The sequence below is a fragment of the Phoca vitulina genome, unplaced genomic scaffold (assembly GCF_004348235.1).
Source record: "Phoca vitulina isolate PV1807 unplaced genomic scaffold, GSC_HSeal_1.0 scaffold48, whole genome shotgun sequence".
NCBI classification, from domain to species: Eukaryota; Metazoa; Chordata; class Mammalia; order Carnivora; family Phocidae; genus Phoca; species Phoca vitulina.
In genome coordinates, this window is record NW_022589751.1 from 1,042,808 (window position 1) to 1,058,624 (window position 15,817).

At 53.0% G+C, this 15,817-nt stretch overlaps 1 protein-coding gene across 1 annotated transcript in view; it reads left to right on the forward strand.

Moving 5' to 3' along the window:
- Positions 1-2,836: 2,836 nt before the first annotated feature.
- Positions 2,837-15,817, forward strand: part of CHAT (choline O-acetyltransferase) — a 46,129-nt gene continuing 33,148 nt past the window's right edge. The window contains exons 1-6 of the mRNA XM_032432578.1: positions 2,837-2,916; positions 5,180-5,372; positions 6,209-6,327; positions 7,718-7,771; positions 9,134-9,314; positions 11,323-11,500. Coding sequence (XP_032288469.1) covers positions 2,855-2,916; positions 5,180-5,372; positions 6,209-6,327; positions 7,718-7,771; positions 9,134-9,314; positions 11,323-11,500 — 787 coding nt within the window. The 5' untranslated portion in view covers positions 2,837-2,854. The remainder of the gene's footprint in view (positions 2,917-5,179; positions 5,373-6,208; positions 6,328-7,717; positions 7,772-9,133; positions 9,315-11,322; positions 11,501-15,817) is intronic.

Here is a 15,817-nt window from a genome sequence, read left to right on the forward strand (position 1 = left end):
AGCATCCTCAGGTCTGTATCTCCACTCCCCCCCACCCCCACCCCGCCCCATAGTGCCAGCAAGGATGGGGTGGGAATAGAAAAGGAAGGAGAACCTGCAGTGATCAACAAACAGGATGATGATGATGATTATCATTTTGAAAGGAGTTGTATGATTTGAGCCTGGCCTAGACGGCGGGGAGGGCACAGATTTCCCCAGACCCAACCCTCCCCCGGGTTGTGCAGACGCAGCCGGGGCTAGGATAATGGAGTTGGGAGAGCGCCGGGACTGGGGAAAGCTGGGCAGCGGGCAATGGGCCTGGGCGGGGCAATGCTCTGCACCCCCTTCTCGGGCCTGGATTCCGCTGCCCTTACACAAACTCGTCCGGAAAGCTGTCCGAGCCGGAGCAGGGGGCCGGGAGGTGGGATCGCTGCAGGCGGCGGCGGGGGTGGGGGAGAGGACTGAGAGCGAGAGAGACGGGGTGGGGCTGAGGGAGGGAGGAAAAAGGAGAGAGGGGAGGAGGAGGAACAGGAGGAAGGCGATCACAGGCGCGGCCGGTCCGCGGGCAGCCAGTAGGGAGGCCGCGGGGACCCGGCGACGTCGGAGCCGCTACCGCGGACAGAGGCCCCCACCCCCGTACTGCTTACGCGCCCCTGGATCCCTTCCGGCTCACACTCCCGCCCCCAGTCTTGCTCGGTGCGGTGGAGCTGCGGCCAACGCGGCAGAGCCGAGGGCAGGTGAGAGGGGCTGGAGAAGCGCGGCGCGGGGAGCAGAGCGCAGGGAGCCGAGGGCGGTGGAGGAAGGCTCCGTCTAGGGAACGCGCCGGGATCCAGAGGCCCCAGGATCCGCGGGATTTTCCGAGTCCTGAACCGAAGCGGCCGTCGGGGAACCGCCGGGAGACTGTGGGATTCCGCGGCTCTGGCGCTTCCCCACCGAGAGTGGAGGCTGGGGGTCCGGGGGCAGGACGGTGAGAAGTTAGGGGGAAAGGGCTTGGAGAGGCTTGACCATCAGGCTCCGCGACTCCACGTGCGTATCCTTACTTCTCTATTCTCCTGGATCCCCAACTGATCAGTGCCGAGGTCTGCACTTTCTGTGCCCAGTCAGGGCGTTGGCAGGTCTCACCCGGACCCCTTTGAATTGCGGTTGCGCACCCGACTGTCGCGGAGGGCTGGAGGTATGGAGCAGCCTCAGGTGGCAAGTGTGAGCTGGGTCCCAGGGAGTCCCTAGAGAGCAGGGACTGCCAGTGTTGCGGGGGCGGAGCTGGGATTGGGCCTCCAGGGCAGAGCAGAGACCCCTCCTGGCTGCCTTCGGAAGCCAGGCTGGTGGCAGCATGGATCAGAGGGCACCAAACAGAGACAGACAGAAAGATACACTTACCTACAGACATACACCTCCTAATTGCCGGCCCATGGGCCAAAGAGGAAAAGCAAGGGGCTGCCCCACAGGGACCAGTCCCTCGCATTTGGTCCCCAGGGTGTTACCCCTCTCCAATCTCACACCTCTCCAAGATATTGGGGTCTCCAGTCGCACTAGGGCCTTTACCAACTTGACCTTGCCTTCACCAACCTTTCAAAGCTCTGCAGCCCTACCAGGGACCCTAACTTGGATGCCGCTGCTTCCATTTTGCAGGGTGTCGGGGCAGCTACTATGCTGTTCAGCAGCTTGGGGGACCACTTAGTCGGTGGTGGCATCCTGGCACAGAGTTAGTGTGGGTTCTGTATTTTCTGCCTAGTCCTGCCCAGCAGCCCCAGGCTCCTCCATTCCTGATCCTGCTTCATCCATCTTCCTGGATGCTCTGTCCTTGGGTCAACTGTGCCTGGAGCCTAGCCCCCCACCTGGGCTGTGCTTGCCTGGGGTGGGGGGTGGGGGATAAAAATGGGCTAAACATCAGCTTTAGGCTCTTGGGGGTGAATCGGGGATGGGTGAGTGGAAATCACAGGTGTGTGGCTCTTAGGCTCTGCTTAGGGGGTTCGCTGAGGGTAGAGGGTAGCCTTAAAAATAGGCCTTTGCCTTCTTGTCCTAGGTCACTTCTACTGCAAATAAAAAATTAATCCATTTCTGGCCAGGCTGAGTCAGGTGGCCCCCAGGGGCCGGACTGCCCAGCTGCCCTGTACTGTCCCTCAGCATTTCCATGCTACACTAGGAGCCTGCAAACCAGAGATTGCCTAAGTCACAGTCCATCCAGCAGGCCCCAGGGTCCTCCACCACAACCCCTGCCTTGGCCACAGGCCAGGCTCCCAGTCAGCCCAGAGTGTGTCCTGGAGCCCACAGCCTTAGAGGACCTATATGCATTCAGGCATGTGTGCATTCCTTTTATTCAGCTACCCAGCCCTGATCCTACTCCATGCTCATCACCCGGCTAGGTCCCAGAGATGAAGCACTGAACACAACAGGAGAAGCTCACAGTCCTAGTAGGAGAGATTTTAATCAGCAAAACATGTATCTGTTGGGTCCCAGGCAGGAACAAAGCAAGTGCTCTGCCAAGGACCCCTCATGATTTGGAGTGAGCCAGCTCAACTCTCTCTTTCCCACTCTGGCCTGGGGCGGTCAATTGAGCCTGGGTGACAATCTTACGGAACAGGTGTCAGCTAAAGGCTTGCTTCAGACCCCACTCTATCCTATTTGGGAATTCAGAAAGGACACTGTGGTCAGGGGCCTGGTCTGGGGGTTGGGAGATTGGGGAGCAGGTCTAAAATGAAGCCCTGTGTAATTGGGGCCCATATGCAGCTCTGGCTTCCTCACGGTGTAGGGGTGGAGTGTCAGGCTCTGGGAGGTGAAGGGTCCGTGGCAGTTCTATGTGGCTATTGTACTGATGCCTCTCTGCTTCTCGGCCCCCAGGTCTGCACCTCTGCTTCCCCAGCCAGGAGTCACCAAGATGCCCATACTGGAAAAAGCTCCCCAAAAGATGGCAGCAAAAACTCCCAGCAGTGAGGAGGAGCCTGTGAGTGACTTTTGGAGTCCTGTTTCTTATCCCTGCTCTCCCCACTCACCTACCCTTGCTTCCAGAATAGTCCTGTATAGGACTGGCCCCCAGCACTTGCCTGTCCACCAGCCCTGCCCTCGGCTGGGTATGAAGTCCAGGCTGCAGTCCTGCCCTGAGCTAGCTGAGGAGTCTGGGAGAGCCTGGAGGGGCGGGGAGTGGCTTCAGGGGATGTTGAAGAATTGCTGACTACCATGCTTCCTAACTCCCAAGGCCAGGAACAGTCCTTGACCTGGGCCAGGTACTCTTCTTCCAAGGCTTTTCCGTCTCCCCAAGTTTCACTTCCAAAGGCTTTGAGCCCAGTGGAGTTGCCTTAGGGTAAGACTGAACTCTCTAAGCCTTGTCATATCCCAGCTCCAGCTGCTGTCCCTAGTTCAGTCTTGGGGCCTTAGGCACCATCTTCCCCACTGGCTTAAGACAATGCCACCCCTCCTTAGGCAGGCGTCCTCCCTCCCCATCTTCCTAAGTGATGGAGCAGCACATCTGATCTCCAGGTTGTCGAAGTGTTGGCCCCTCTGCTATGTTTGTCTTCTTGCCACCTCTACCCAGGGCTTCATTTGAAACCCTAATCAGAACTTTTGGGCTTCTCCCCATGAAATTGCTCACCACATTGTCCTGACTATTACAGCTGACAGACATTTCTGTTGTTGAGTCTGGTCTATGGCATGTCCCTCCCATTGGACTGGGGCTTCCTTGAGAGCAGGCCTTCTTTCTCCATTGTCCCTGAGTCTAGTCCAGGGCCTGGCTCACATGAACTGCCCATGAAATGTGTACTGACCTGAGACCTTAGTGTCCAAAGACCCTTATTAGTACATGTCCCTGTCTCCAGCCCCAGGCATGGACCAGCAGCCCAGGAGAGTCTGGGGAGGAGCCCCAGGGGGCTGAGACATGTGAGCCGAGATTTCCTGCCTCATTCCATTTTACCCATCACAGATTCCCCATCACTGAGTCCCAGCACACTGTCAGAGCCCTGAGGAAGGGTGGCCTGTTTCTAGCAGGGGCTCCAACCAGGCCTGCTGACACTCTTGGCAAAGCCACCAGCTGGGCTGGGCTTTCTGCAGGTGCTTGCCCACTTGCCCTCCACACAGACCCCCAGACCACAAGAGAAGGAAGAGGGAACCAGAGCGGCTGGGTGGGGGGCCTGGACCTGGCTCTCTTGAAGTGGGCTGAGCACCCTAGAATGCTGCCCAGACCACCCTCATCCTTGAGCATTCCTTGGGGCATGAGCAGCTTATAGCTGGCACGGACACCCTCTTCCCTCCCCCTAGGGCAGTGAGCTCTAAACACAGGACCAGGCAGGCAAGGACTCCCATTCCCTCCCCCTAGGGCAGTGAGCTCTAAACACAGGACCAGGCAGGCAAGGACTCCCATTCATTCATCAGCACAGGCTCCCAAGCTTGGTCCCTGTCTGCCCAGGGTGCCAGTGGGGAGGGCTCCAGCCCATGCAGCAGCAGGAACAGAGCAGAGGCAAGCTTTCAATGGGTCCCTTTACTCCACAGCCTACCCCCACCACCCCAAAGGGAAAAAACCCCTGAAAGAAGGTGGCCCCCTACCACCAACTTTGTAAACTTGAATCAGTACTATGAAAAGTCGTGGTTTCTGACTGAGACTAGCTCAGTGAGGAAGAAGGAAAAGGAGGGGATGGAAGAAGGAGCCAATCTCTCCATCAGTGTTACACCCTTTGGGTCCAGAGATAAACTAGCTTCTGAAGCCCCAGCTGGGAACAACTCCTAAATTAAGAGTGACCAGCTGCCAATATCAATAACAGATCTCTTTCACCTTAGACCCATTCTTTGTGGTTTAAAAGCACTTTCACAAAGGATCTGTTTGATCCTATGAGAGGTAGAGGCTATTACCCCCATTTTACAGGGGAGGACACTGAGGTACAGAGGTGAGGTGGTTTGCTTAAGATCACATGGCTTGTCAGCATCATGGTCAGTGCATGAACCCAGGTCTGTCTGGTGCCAATATCAAGGTCTTTTCCTCTACACTTTATCCCCTCCTGGGGGCAGGCCTGGGGTATCAGAAAAAAACAAACAGAAGCTTCCTCAGGTCATAATTCTGCTGAGCCAAGTCCTGGAATTAGGCAAGACCCAAGACGGGGAACAAGGATAAAGACAAATGGAGACATACTCTGGAGACCAACTTGGGGACCGGCATAGTCTTATGGACCCCACATAAGAACAGGCATAGCAAGTGCCTGTGAACTCTCTCTTCTAGGAGTTGCCCAAACTTCCAGTGCCCCCCCCTGCAGCAGACCCTGGCCACTTATCTGCGATGCATGCAGCACCTAGTACCTGAGGAACAGTTCAGGAGGAGCCGGGCCATTGTGCAGCGGTTTGGGGCCCCCGGTGGCCTTGGTGAGACCCTGCAGCAGAAGCTCCTGGAACGACAGGAGAAAACAGCCAATTGGGTAAGAGTTGTTGAGAGGGGGCAGACCGCCAAGAGGGGGCAGTGCAGACAAGGGACCCACAGGGTGGGGGCGGGGAGCAGACATGGAGACAGGGATTTGGATGAGGGGCAGGTAGGTAACAAAGATGGGACAGATGGGGGGATAGGGAAGAGAGGAGAAACAAGGGGATAGCAAGGGGCAAAAATGTGGGATAGACAGGATGTGGGATGGGAGATAGGAATGGGGACCAAGAGGGGACAGATGGGAATAGAGATGAGGTGATGGGGAGAGACAGGGTATAGAGATGGAAAACAGTGGTGGTCAGGGAAGGGGGACAGACAGGGACAAGGATGGAGGACAGATGGGGACAGATGGGGGACAGATGGGGGGCACAGGAGATAGAAACTGGGCAATAAGGAAAGACAGGGTACAGAGATGGAGACAGATGAGGGACAGGGATGGCAGACAGGGATGGGGCAGCAGAAGGTAGGGATAAGTTCAGGGAAGCAAAAAAAGGGGGAAAAGCAGGAACAGGACACACATAAGGATGGGTAGGGGACAGGGATGAAGTACCAAACACCTAGAATAGGAAACCTGGATGGAAGAGAGGGATGGCATGGGGCAAAGATGAAGGTCAGTCACGGTGGACTGGATGGCCCACAGGTCCTAGCACGTAAGTGGGGCTCAGTGTGTATTTGTGGAATGAATGAATGAAGTGCATGATCCAACAAAGTGTCCCAATCGTCCCTTGGGGCTGCCAGGATGGGACTGGTGCTCTCCACAGGCAAGGTGACCCTGTTCAGAGGGGTGTGTATGGCCACCGGGGGTAATGGCACCCCTCCCGTGCTCCCCAACAGGTGTCTGAGTACTGGCTGAATGACATGTATCTCAATAACCGCCTGGCCCTGCCTGTTAACTCCAGCCCGGCTGTGATCTTTGCCCGGCAGCACTTCCAAGATACAAACGACCAGCTGAGGTGAGGCCACCATGCTCCTGGGTTCACAGCTTGAGAGTCTGCCTGGAGCCTGGTCCCAGGACCTGGAAGGAAAGGTCAAGGCTTGTGCCTTGGCTGAGCTTTCTGAGGACAAACGCCCCCCGAGACAGAGGCCGTCCAGGCCATGGGTCCGGGAAGTAGGTTAGATGAGGTTGCTATGTGAGTGACAAACACAAGGTCTTCCTCAGAACATATTTATTCGGGGTGGGGTGGGCAGTAGTGGAGGCCACGGGCCCCGGCTCTTCCCATGGCATTCTTGACCTGGCTGAGGCCCCTGAAGGAGGTGTGTACCCTCTGACCCCACAGGACCTGAGGCTTGGACTTGTCACTGGGACACACTGCCCCAGGCTGTCTGAGAGGACCTCCGCCGAGCCCCCACTAGCCCCTGGCTCTAAACAGAGGCTCCAAGGGAGTGGAAACGGTTCCTTGCCGCAGCTGCTGCCACCAGAGCCTCTGCCATCTGCTGTAATTTCAGGGCTCACTGAGCCACTGGAACGGCCTCTGGGCCCACTGATGTTGATGGGGGGGTGCAGTGGGTGAGCATTTATGCAGGGATGTGGCAGGGAGGAAGGGTCTCCCTACAGGAGTCTTTTAGAGCCACACCCAATGTGCCACAGCATGGGGACAGTTCAGAGAGGAAAAACAAAAACAAACAAAAGAAGCAGGGCCTACCTGGGCCTATGGGCAGGGCTCAGCGATGCTGGGAAGACCCCCATCCTCTCTTTCCTCACTGGGACTAGCCCAGTGGAGCTGCTGGGCAGCCTGCAGTCCCGACCTCCCATGGGCAGAAGGAAGTGTGCAGATAGACGGATGAACAGCCTCTGAAAACAGTTCTCAAACTGCATCCAAGGGGGCATTTTCCTTCTGATGCAATTAAGCCAGGGTCATCATCCGTGGACAGTTAAGATGACACAGTCCTGTGGTACGGTTCTCTGGTAACTTCCCCCCGCCCCCCAGCACCCACTTCCATTTTCATTAGCACTAAGGGGACCAAATTATTGACTTTTCCCAGGAGACCGGATTTCCCCAAACCTGAGTTCCTGGCCCAGTCCAGCCCCAGCACAGTCCTTCCCTAGGGAGAACCCCACCCCTGACCGTCCAGCCTTCTCCTGCCTGCTCTTCGGCCTCTCCCAACTTCCTCTCCCTCCTCCTCCTCATTCACCTTCCAGTGTCCTCTCCTCCCAGGTATCTCCACAGGACCATTTTAATCCAAGGCTTGTGAAGTTCCCAGCAGCATGATGGCAGCAGTGGGGGGAGGGGTGGTTGTTGGGCTTGGGAGGGGTGGTGTGGAGTGGAGGGAGAGGAAGGTTGGAGAGAGGGAAGGAGCCTGGGCCCCTAAGAGGAGAACCTCAGGCCTGATCTCTCTCTGCAGGTTTGCAGCCAACCTTATTTCTGGTGTGCTCCATTACAAGACCCTGCTGGACAGGTAGGATGGGGCCAGCCTGGGGAGGGTAGTGCCCTGATTTGGCACAGCCTGTGGACTCATCTGTCTCCCTGCCACACTAGCCAAGGAGCTTCAGAGGGCAGAGACCTGGTCTTTTTCCAGCTCTGTGCTCCCGGCTCCTGTCATAGAGAAGGTGGACTACCGCCCCCCCCGCACCCCCCACCCTGTCCCAACTCCTCCAGCATCAGGATAACTTTTACCCCAGCTGACCTGACCGTTAATGGGTCCTTTTCCTAGGGTGAGCACTGTCCTTCCATGATCTCTTTAAAATGCACCCCCCCACACACACACATATACACACTGTTATGTGCATCAGGAATTTAGGGAATGCACAGGAAGGCAGAGAAGGAGTCATGGGAGTGAGGTGATGGTGGGTTCAGCCTTGCTAGTTGCCAACTGAGGGGAATGGTCTCCCCACGCTGAGCCTGTGTACCTGGCTGCAACCTCACTGGTTCCCTCTCCAGCTTGGACAGGTACTCCTCAAATGACCTGTGCTGAAGGACCAATGTATTTTTTAATTTCATAAAATGTAAAACACTACAAAAACGAATTCTCAGAAAAATGGTACAAAGGTACAAAATACACAGGCACATATTTTGTTTTTATTTTAGACTCAACATCCATAAAATTCCGCTGTCAAATTGCTATACAATTTTCTGAGAGCTCCCTCTGATTCCCACAGGTCAGTGCGGCACCCGCTGTTTGAGCAGCAGAGCCATGGGACACCCTACCCTCCCTCTGCCCCAGTTAATCTCAGGGCTGCCTCTTACCCTCCGGGCTCAGCTCACACGGCCTGTCCTTGTCACCCTGTCTCATTACCCGAAACCTTCCCATTTCTCAGCTTGCTGCTTGTTGTCTCTGCTCTACCTACACATCCCAGGACCTGTGCCCCATTAGAACAGGACACTCGTGTTTTGTTTGCTACTATCACCCCAGATCCCAGAAAGGTGCCTGGCACGGAGGAGTGCTCCATAACATTTGTTGCCTGAAAGGGAGGAGGGAAGGAGAGGGAGAGGGAGAAGGAGGAGGAGGAGAGGGAGAGAGGGATGGACAAAGGACAAAGGAAAGAGATAGAGGGAGAGAGAAAGAAGAGGAGGATGGGAAGGAAGTGGAGGAGGGAGGAAGGAAGGAAAGATAGAAGAGAAGGAAGGAAAGACAGAGAAAGAAGGGGGAGAGGGGAGAGAAGAATGGAGGAAGGAAGGAGAGAGATGGGGGGAGGAAGTGGTGGAGGAGAGGTGTGGGGAATCCAGCCATCCTAATGCAGTTCTGGGTTTTGTGCCCCGCTTTGCCGAATCAAGTCAAGTAGAACCAATTCCCATCCCTGCCTCCCTCCCCGCTCTCCAGCCACTCCATCCCTACCGACTGGGCCAAGGGCCAGTTGTCAGGGCAGCCGCTCTGTATGAAGCAGTACTATGGGCTCTTCTCCTCCTACCGGCTCCCCGGCCACACCCAGGACACACTGGTGGCCCAGAAGAACAGTGTCATGCCAGAGCCAGAGCACGTCATCGTGGCCTGCTGCAACCAGGTAAGCGGCCCCTCTCTGCGGCAGCCTCTGTGGCTTGGGGAGGGCGCATGAGTACGTATCCGTCCTGATTTCACCAAAGATGCTCAACCTCCTCTTGGAGATACACAGTGAGCTAGGACAGAGTGGGGTCTCTCGACTCCTAGTCAGTCCCATTTCTCTCCCATGAGTTGGATTTTAAGAACGAGGAGAGCCATCAATTGAGAATGACTTCCATGGGCTCCCATTTTGGCCCTGACCCGCCAGGTCAGCTGGTCTGGATGGATGGTGGGCCGTTCATGAGACCCAGCATGGCCTCAGCGACTCCTCATGAATCACCCAGACAGTGGTCTTCCTGGAGACCACACACAGACAGATGGACAGCTTTACGGACTGACTGTCTGGACCTCCATGTCCAGGCCGTAGGCTCGGCACTTCCATGTGTTCATCCCGCCTGATTCTACAGTGACTTGCAGAGGAGCTTGGAATCCCATCTGACAGAAGAGGAAACAAGGAAGTTGAGCGGCCTGGCCAAGGCTGAGGAGGCCTAGCAGACCTGGCCAGTGCCCCCTGCTCACACCCCACCCCCTGCAGCTCAGGACTTCACACTGACTTCCAGGAGCCCACCAGGGCCCATGCGGACCAAGGGGACAGGTTGAGCATAAGGCCTCCTGACCACATACCAGTCCCACAGGCTACAGACTCTATATTGAGCCTCCACCTAATTATTTCATCTGACAAAAAGCTGTTTTAGGGCTTTTGTTTGTTTGTTTGTTTTTTGTTTGTTTGTTTGGTTTGGTTTGCTTTTTGGGTTTTGGTGGGTTTTTTGTTTGGTGTTGTTGGTTTTTTGGGGTTTTGGATTTTGCTTGTTTGTTTTTGTTTTTGCTAAAACCCAGGTTTGACACCTACCCCAGAGAGTCTCCTGCTATTTGTGCTACAATGTTTTCTTCTTGAGCTCACCTGACATTTGCAGTCTAAGATAGGAGCTCAGTGAAAGTCTGCCATCCTAGGTTGGCTGTTCCCACCAGAAGCCCATCTGACAGTTTGGCCACAAACAAGAATTTTTCTCTATCTTCATTAAAAAGTCAAACTCAACATTTCCCAGCCCCCACATGCGGCAGTATTCATCCATTCCAGAAATGCTCTCAGGGCTCCTGCTCTGGACCAGGCCACGAGTATGCTGCTCAGGACATGAGACAAGGTACTCATATCAACCGGCAGAAAAGGGAGCTTGACTTGGGGCTAGAAATAAGACCTTTCACGAAGCCCATGACTTTGGCTTCAATGCTACTGACTGATAGCTCACAGACCTCACTTTGAACACACTCGTACACATGTATATGTGCACACATAGGGATAGAACATTTTGCATGTTGTTTTCAATTTTAATCTTCTTCTGCATATTATTGGCTGACTTGCTTTATTTTCTCCACTCACTATTACGTTTGAGATTTATCCCTGTACTGTATCTAGAGCGAGTTCATTCCTATTAACTGCTGAGTGGATGTGCACTAGATGAATACACTACATTTAACTTAGCTGTTCCCCTACTGAAAAACACTTAGGCTCTCTCTACCATGTTGCTATTGCAAATACAGCTTATCTGCACACTCCTTCACATATCTTCTGGGCACAAGAGTATATGTTTCTCCAAGCCTTAGGCTAAAGTATGCATTTAGAAGAGTAATTGCTGAATCATAAGGAATGCACATTTTTAGTTTGGATGGACACTGCCCTCTAACAGCAGTTGTACCAATTTATACTTAATTCTCCACATGAACTAAGAACCACAGAAGCTAGTTTTATTTTAGCTAAGTTTAATCTGGCCTTCTTTGATTTGGGGAAGCTTGGAGTCCAGCACAGTTGACAGCATTGGTAGGTCCCCAACTAGTGACTGTTCAGAGCCATCTCATACCTTGAGATCCCTGGGCCTGAGTATCCCCCATCTGCGCTCACATGTGAAGGTTCAGTGAAGGCCCTTTGCCTTGGGCTGGCTGCCATGAGTGATGTGTTTGACCTGTTTCCCCCACAGTTCTTTGTCTTGGATGTTGTCATTAATTTCCGCCGTCTCAGTGAGGGGGATCTGTTCACTCAGTTGAGAAAGATAGTCAAAATGGCTTCCAACGAGGATGAACGCTTGCCTCCAATCGGCCTGCTGACGTCAGAAGGGAGGAGCGAGTGGGCTGAGGCCAGGACGGTCCTCGTGAAAGGTTAGCAGCAGTGCCCAGCACGTCTCCACGCTCATCTCATCCTCATGCCCATTGGCTTTCCTTCCTCCAGGGTCGGGCACCATGCCTCATCCCCATTTGCCATAGCATGGGGAGCTCAGGCCTCCCTCCAACTCAGGACCCGACAGCAAGTCGGCTGAGGCACCTGGAAACTGACAGCACCTTTTGTACCCTCATATTTCATCCGGCAATATTCTAGCTTCCTGGATGAGGCTGACTAGCACTGGAATCCTGGAATGCCTGGGAATATTGCGGGAGAGAAGGTTTTGAGCTGGAGGAAGGCTGGCTGCAATTAAGCAGTTGTGCTTTACTGGTGGGCAAGGGCGGTACCCATTTGGAGGGTTTGAGTCATTGGGAGGGCTGTCACATGGAGATACGGGATAGAGCCCAGCTCTGGGAGGGTGGTTCCCTGCTTCCTTCACGTGATTTCTCGGTCCCAGCACTTTTCATCTTCAGGTTGACTATCCTTCTGGCTGGCTACTGCTCTTACGAAAGTTTCTAAGCATTCCCATAAGAAAGCTGGTGATAGTCTTAACATTTTTAAATCATCCTTCTGGAAACTCATTTTCAAATCCAAAGCCAGTCCTGGTCCCAGGAATTGGATGGAGTGCTTTCCTTTCTTGCATACATTAGAGATTCGAGGATAAGAGACGAGGCTTCCATGCACCTCCATCTGCGTCTCAGGCTCTCATTTGGCCAGGTGTCCATCCAGACTCCCCCGAGTGTCTGTCAGCTGAGGACCTGGGTGAGGCTTGGGAAATGTAGGAGGCAGAGGCAGAGAGGATGAAGACACTGCCCCTGAGCAGCCCACTGGACAGGGGAAGGGAAAGCATGGGGGGGGGGGGGCAGATTCAAGTACACAGTAATGCAGCATCCACCATGTAAAGCAATAGAGATGGCAGGTACCAAATACGTGCTCCAGGACTTCAGCAAGAGAGGGAGCCCTTCCACTTGGGAGGCTTTGGAAAGGCTTCATTGGAAGAGGTGGGAACTGAGCAAAGCTCTGGGACATGAGTGAGAGGGGCAGGAGGGAGGGATAGCATCCAGGCAGGCAGGCAGTCTGTGGGCAAAGCCAGCTGCCCAGCAGGAACACGCCTGCCCGGCCTGGTTCCACAAGGAGAGCAACCAGCAGGCGAAAATGGCCACGCTGGAGGTATTGAGAGAATGAAAATGTGGTGGAGCCCAGTTCTCTGGCAACAGGCACTTGCATTTTCTGATCCCTCTCCCTAGAAAGTTATTTGGCCAGGGTTAACCAGCTCCTTGCACTATCCAGAGCTCAGCTTAAGTGTCACTGCCTCAGGCCCCCTAGAGCATCCCCCACTCAACACCCTCTGTCACCTTGTCCTGTTGTCTTATACTAATTGCATTTGTCACTCTCTGAAGTCAGCCTCTCATTTGTTTATGCATGCTGATTATCTGCCTCCCTTCCCTAGTATCTAAGTTCTAGGAGAACAGAGGCCTTATCTGTTTGGACTAACTTTTTAATCTGCTGTGCCAAACACAGTGGGGCCCCAGTTATATTTGTTAAATAAAAGAATGGAGGGTTACTAATGATAGTGGGCCCCAGACTTATTGCCTGCCTACCAGTTAATTATTTTTCATTTGATCATGGGGCACCTGCAGAATGCTCAGTCCTAAATTGGGGGTTGCCCGGGCCACAGGAGGGTGTGAGAGCTGATCCTGTCCTCATAGACCTAACCACCAAGTTGGGGAATTAATAACTTATCATTGGAAAGTGAGTTAATTCCCTCAGGAGACCATGGTGTAATCAAATCCCACTCCTCTCCCCTCCAGGGACAGAGACAAGGCATCACACAGTTGCCTCTGCTTCCAATACAGTTTCCACTTTATTAGCAGGCCAAGCTATCTCCCTGCAGGACTGGACGGGATTGCCTTGAGGTTTAAGTGCTTGGGCTGTGCTAATCGGAATTAATTTGTTAATGGCACTTGATCTGGCTTTCTGAATGGGAGTGCTGTTTCAGAGGGAAGCGTGACAGAGAAGAGGGGCCCACGCGCCTTCCTTCAGAGATCTGATTATTCTGGTTGGCACTGACTGTGTCATCTGCACAGCAGGAAACCAATCCTTCACAGACCCCTCCTCCCTGGAGCAGCCCCTGCCCGCAGAAGGGAAACCATTTAGGAAAAGATTTCAGTATAGATGTGAAAGATAATGGCAACTTGGACTAGGGTGGAGAGTAAAGATGAAAGACATGTGTGGGCTCCAGATATATTGCAAAGGAGAAGTGACAAGGAGGAAAAGAAAAGTGAGAAAGATTCCTAGATTTTTGATTCGAGCAACCTAGATGGCGGTAGCATTCACTGTGATGGGAACCAGGTTGGTGAAGTGGCTGCAGGATGAAGTCCTTTCTAAGTATGTCAGGTTTGAGATGCCTTGAGTCATCTAAGTAGAGATGTCAAATTAGATCTATGTGTCTGGAGCTCAAGAGACAGGTCAGTACGGAGACATAAATTTGAGAGCCATCAGCACATAAGTGATATTTAAAGTCATGGACCTGGGTGAGATCATCTAGAAACAGCAGAATGGGTCCTTGGAGGTCAGGTAGAGAAAGATGCAAAGAGGATTGAGAAAGAGCAGCCTGTGAAGTCAAAAGCAAACCAGGAGATGAGTCATGGAGATCCAAAGGGAAAGAGGAAGTGGCCAACCACTTGGAATGCTGCTGAGAGCTCAAGGAAGAGCTGGACAGAGAGGAGACTCAGAGCTTGGCAACCCTAAGTCATCAGTGACCTTCGCCAAGATCAGACTGGGGAGTAGGAAGAATGAATGATTGTATGCTAATGAGTGTGATCCAACAGCAGGAAGAAATTGTTGATGACACAGTCAATGAGTAGAATCAGTTAAGCGTAGATGACTCTTTTCAGGTATTTTGGTATTAAAAGAGCAGAAAAATGGGGCAGTTGCTGGGAGAAGATGGGAGTCAAGGGAATACCAATACCTAAGAATAGGACTGTACTCGGAGATGGGGTCTTTGTTGAGGTAATTAAGATAAAATGAGGTCCTAATCCAACATAACTGGTGTCCTTGTAAGAAGAGATTAGGACAATACCATGCACAGAGGGGAGACCATGGGAAGACACAGGGAGAAGACAGCCATCTACAAGCCAGGGGGAGAAGCCTCAGAAGAAGCCAACCATGTCCACACCTTGATCTCAGACTTCTAGCCTTCAGAACTGTGAGAAAATAAATGTCTGCTGTTTAAGCCACTCAGTCTGTGGTACTTTGTTATGGTGGCCCAAGCAGACTACTACACCTCCTTACTCATTTCAGATTCCCACATTATAACCATTCCCTTGCCATACCTTCCCCGTGTCTCCCTCGGTTTTATTCTCCAACCAAGGTTGAACGTGGTGACCCACCTTGAGGGTCACCTGAACCTGAGGCAAAAAATTGCAAAACAATGCTAATTAATTTCTCCTAAAATGTATGACCCCCAAGCCCTTAAATATGAGCTCAACAGAGTCCATAAATCTCATCAAGTTTTCCAAGAGGCTATTTCATGTGTTCCCTTTTGTCTTCAGAATCCCACCGCCACCTCTCTCAGCTCATGGCCATGGCTCTCCTGATCTGAGACCAGAAGCCACCAGTCAGGAACCTCCTCACGTTCCCACTAGCACGGCCACAGGCCCAGGTTTCAGTTTTCCCTGTACCAACCAAAGGCCTCTTATTCTCTGGGTTCCATTTCCATTTCCATTTCCTTTGCCTTTGCAAGAATCTCATGCCTCTAATGTCCTCATTAATAATTTTTCTTACTGGAGTACTTCCATATACTTGTCTATATACAACCCCACACTTGCCTCTCCTACTAAAGACACTTCCCTTGACTCCCAACCTCTCCCAGCAACTGCCCCATTTTTCTGCTCTTTTAATACCAAAATACCTGAAAAGAGGTTAGGACTTCAACTTGGGGACTTTGAGAGGACACAATTCAGCCCATAACAGGAGGGAGGTAAAGAACAGAAGTGGATGATGGATAGGAGAAATAGGTAGTGGGGTTGATGGTTTTGAGGTGTCAGTGAGATGAGACATGTTGCAGAGGAGGGATAACAGAGTGTGTGAATCAGAAAGTCAAGAGTGAGCTCAGAATATGGGATGCTTGAATCTGAGACTTCAAAGGGGGTCAGTTCCTGGTAGTGATGAGTTCTGATAGTGATGACTGTGGGAGTGAGGTTAGACTGTCAAAGGTGGGAGATCAAGGGGCTGAGAGAGGAGGGTGGTGTGGGCTGGGTTCTCCACACAGTCGTTCAGGCTGCAGGAGTGATGACTGGAGTGGTGATGGGGAG